Source organism: Oryx dammah, unplaced genomic scaffold (assembly GCF_014754425.2).
Source record: "Oryx dammah isolate SB20612 unplaced genomic scaffold, SCBI_Odam_1.1 HiC_scaffold_18, whole genome shotgun sequence".
NCBI classification, from domain to species: domain Eukaryota; kingdom Metazoa; phylum Chordata; class Mammalia; order Artiodactyla; family Bovidae; genus Oryx; species Oryx dammah.
Genome location: NW_024070202.1, coordinates 1,798,155 through 1,802,347, shown reverse-complemented (window position 1 = coordinate 1,802,347; position 4,193 = coordinate 1,798,155). Strand labels below are relative to the sequence as shown.

Below are 4,193 nucleotides of genomic sequence, written 5' to 3'. Positions count from 1 at the left end.
CCCAGACAGCCATTTTGCTTTTTTGCATTTCTTTTCCATGGAGATGGTCTTGATCCCTGTCTCCTGTACAATGTCACGAACCTCATTCCATAGTTCATCAGGCACTGTATCTCTCAGATCTAGGCCCGTAAATCTATTCCTCACTTTCCCTGTATAATCATAAGGGATTTGATTTAGGTCATATCTGAGTGGTCTAGCAGTATTCCCTACTTTCTTCAATTTAAGTCTGAATTTGGTAATAAGTAGTTCATGATCTGAGCCACAGTCAGCTCCTGATCTTGTTTTTGTTGACTGTATAGAGCTTCTCCATCTGTGGCTGCAAAGAATATAATCAATCTGATTTTGGTGTTGACCATCTGGTGATGTCCATGTGTAGAGTCTTCTCTTGTGTTGTTGGAAGAGAGTGTTTGCTATGATCAGTGCATCTTCTTGGAAAAACTCGATTAGTATTTGCCCTGCTCCATTCTGTATTGCAAGGCCAAATTTGCCTGTTACTCCAGGTGTTTCTTGACTTCCTACTTTTGCATTCCAGTCTCCTATAATGAAAATGACATCTTTTTTTGGATGTTAGTTCTCAAAGGTCTTGTAGGTCTTCATAGAACTGTTCAACTTCAGCTTCTTCAGCATTACTGGTTGGGGCATAGACTTGGATTACTGTAATATTGAATGGTTTGCCTTGGAGACGAACAGAGGTCATTCTGTTGTTTTTGAGATTGCATCCAAGTACTGCATTTTGGACTCTTTTTTTTTTTTTTTTTTTCTCATTAAACTTTTTTTAATGGGTCTCAAATTCTGTGACAGATTTTTGGTCAAGTTGTTTTCATTAAAAAGTACTGATTTTAAAAACTAATAACTTAAACTGCCAAACACAAAACACATGGTCCACAAAAACATTCTCCTTTCCTTCTGAATGTTTTATGATGCATTGTTATCATTAACCAGTCTTTTACTATTAAACTTAAATGGCCAATTGAGACAAACAGTTCCTAGACCGTTCTTCTACCATTGATTAAGACTGGGGTGGCAGGTATTGGAGATAATATTCATTTAGCCTTCTGAGCTTTCTGGGCAGACTTGGTGACCTTGCCAGCTCCAGCTGCCTTCTTGTCCACTGCTTTGATGACACCCACAGCGACTGTCTGTCTCATATCACACACAGCAAAACGGCCCAGGGGAGGATAATCAGAGAAGCTCTCGACACACATAGGCTTGCCAGGAACCATATCAACGATGGCAATGTCACCAGATTTCAAGAATTTAGGGCCATCTTCCAGCTCTTTCCCAGAACGACGATCAATCTTCTCCTTCAGCTCAGCAAACATGCAAGCAATGTGAGCTGTGTGACAATCCAGCACAGGTGCATATCCAGCACTGATTTGGCCTGGATGGTTCAAAATAATCACCTGAGCTGTGAAGCCAGGAGCTTCCATGGGTGGATCATTTTTGCTGTCACCAGCCACATTGCCACGACGGACATCTTTGACAGACACGTTCTTGACATTGAAGCCCACATTGTCCCCAGGAAGGGCTTCACTCAATGCTTCATGGTGCATTTCTACAGACTTCACCTCAGTTGTTACATTGACTGGAGCAAAGGTGACCACCATGCCAGGTTTGAGAACACCAGTCTCCACACGACCCACAGGGACAGTATCAATACCACCAATTTTATAGACATCCTGGAGAGGCAAACGCAAGGGTTTGTCAGTTGGGCGAGTTGGTGGCAGGATGCAATCCAGAGCTTCAAGCAGGGTGGTTCCACTGTCATTGCCGTCCTTACAGGTGACTTTCCATCCCTTGAACCATGGCATATTAGCACTTGGCTCCAGCATGTTGTCACCATTCCAGCCAAAAATTGGCACAAATGCTACTGTGTCGGGGTTGTAGCCAATTTTCTTAATGTAGGTGCTGACTTCCTTAACAATTTCCTCGTATCTCTTCTGGCTATAAGGTGGCTCAGTGGAATCCATTTTGTTAACACCAACAATTAGTTGTTTCACACCCAGGGTATAAGCCAGAAGGGCATGCTCACGGGTCTGCCCGTTCTTGGAGATACCGGCTTCAAATTCACCAACACCAGCAGCAACAATCAGGACAGCACAGTCAGCCTGGGATGTGCCTGTAATCATGTTTTTGATGAAGTCTCTGTGTCCTGGGGCATCAATGATGGTAACATAGTACTTGCTGGTCTCAAATTTCCACAGGGAGATATCAATGGTGATACCACGCTCACGTTCAGCTTTCAGTTTGTCCAAGACCCAGGCATATTTGAAGGAGCCCTTTGCCATCTCGGCAGCCTCCTTCTCGAACTTTTCAATTGTTCTCTTGTCGATCCCGCCACATTTGTAGATCAGATGGCCAGTTGTGGTAGACTTCCCTGAATCTACATGCCCAGTGACAACGATGTTGATGTGGGTCTTCTCCTTTCCCATTTTGGCTTAGGTTTAATGGTGGTTTTCATGACACCTGTGTCCTGGCGGCAAACCCGTTGCTAAAAAGCTGGACTCTTTTGTTGACCATCATGGCTACTCTATTTCTCTTGAGGGATTCCTGCCTGCAGTAGTAGATATAATGCTCATATGAGTTAAATTCACCCATTCCAGTCCATTTTAGTTCACTGATTCCTAGAATGTCGACGTTCACTCTTGGCATCTCTTGTTTGACCACTTCCAATTTGCCTTCATTCATGGACCTGACATTCCAGGTTCCTATACAATATTGCTCTTTACAACATCGGACCTTGCTTCTAATAACCAGTCACATCCACAGCTGGGTATTGTTTGTGCTTTGGCTCATCCCTTCCTTCTTTCTTGAGTTATTTCTCCACTGATCTCCAGTAGCATATTGGACACCTACTGACCTGAGGAGTCCCTCTTTCAGTATCCTATCATTTTGCCTTTTCATACTGTTCATGGGGTTCTCAAGGCAAGAATACTGAAGTGGTTTGCCATTCCCCTCTCCAGTGAACCACATTCTGTCAGACCTCTCCAGCATGACCCACCCGTCTTGGGTTGCCCTGCGGGCATGGCTTAGTTTCATTGAATTAGACAAGGCTGTGGTCCTAGTGTGATTAGATTGACTAGTTTTCTGCGAGTATGGTTTCAGTGTGTCTGCCCTCTGATGCTCTCTTGCAACATCTACCATCTTACTTGGGTTTCTCTTACCTTGGGCATGGGGTATCTCTTCACAGCTGCTCCAGCAAAGCACAGCCGCTGCTCCTTCCCTTGGATAAGGGGTATCTCCTGACCGCCATCCTTCCTGACCTTCAACATGGGATAGCTCCTCTAGGCCCTCCTGTGCCTGCGCAGCCACTGCTTCTTGGATGTGTTTTAGCTCCTCTCAGCTGCCGCCCCTGGCCTCGGACGCAGGGTGGCTTCTCTCGGTTGTCCCCCCGACCTTGGACATGGGGCAGCTCCTCCCGGTCGCTGCCCCTGACCTCAGACACGGGGTAGCTCCTCTCGGTCGTTCCTTCACCATCACTGCCTGGCACTCTCGGCCCCTGCCCCTGTCCTCAGACATGGGGTAACTACTCTTGGGCACCGCCCTTCGGACATGGGGTCCTGCCGGCTTCCACCCCTCTCACGTCTTTTCTTCGTTATACTGAAAGTCTTAGATAATGCAATAAGATAAGAAAAGTAAGTAAATGAAATTAAGAATGAATAAAAGGAAGAAATAAAACTTTTTTCATAGATGACATATTTGTCTATATAGAAAAATATGAAAGAATAAAGAAAAAAAAAGACAAACTCTTGGAAGTAATGAATGATTATGCAAGGTTGTGAGATACAAGGTTAATATGCAGAAGTTAATTGGTTTCCTTCATATCTACATTTAGTAGTCAGAATTCATAAAACTATAATATCACTTACATTAACACCAAAAGAAAGGCTAAGTAAATGTTGCAGTATACATTTAACAAAATATGTGTGTGAACTATATTAGAAAAAGTACAACACTCTGATGAAACAAATAAGTCTAAATAAATGGGAAAGTATTCCATGTTCATAAGAAAGGCAATCACTAATATTAGGATACCAGTCTTTACCAGCTTGATCCATAAATTTAAGGCAATATGAATCATAATCCAAGCAAGAAATTTTTGGATGTTAACAAATTGATTTACATGGAAAAGCAAAAGATACAGACTAGCAACACAATATTGATGAACAAAGTCAGAAAAAAAAATCTGATTT

The 4,193-nt window shown here is 43.2% G+C and overlaps 1 protein-coding gene across 1 annotated transcript; it reads right to left on the bottom strand.

The window, feature by feature from the left end:
- Nucleotides 1-1,036: 1,036 nt before the first annotated feature.
- Nucleotides 1,037-2,487, bottom strand: LOC120877820 (elongation factor 1-alpha 1-like). Its single transcript, XM_040260217.1, has one exon. The coding sequence runs from the start codon at nucleotides 2,430-2,432 to the stop codon at nucleotides 1,044-1,046; it is 1,389 nt and encodes a 462-aa protein (XP_040116151.1). The 5' UTR covers nucleotides 2,433-2,487; the 3' UTR covers nucleotides 1,037-1,043.
- Between the last annotated feature and the right edge of the window lie 1,706 nt (nucleotides 2,488-4,193).

What these genes read in the sequence shown, in the direction of transcription:
- LOC120877820 (XM_040260217.1), bottom strand. Translation starts at nt 2,432, where the DNA reads ATGGGAAAGGAGAAGACCCACATCAACATCGTTGTCACTGGGCATGTA.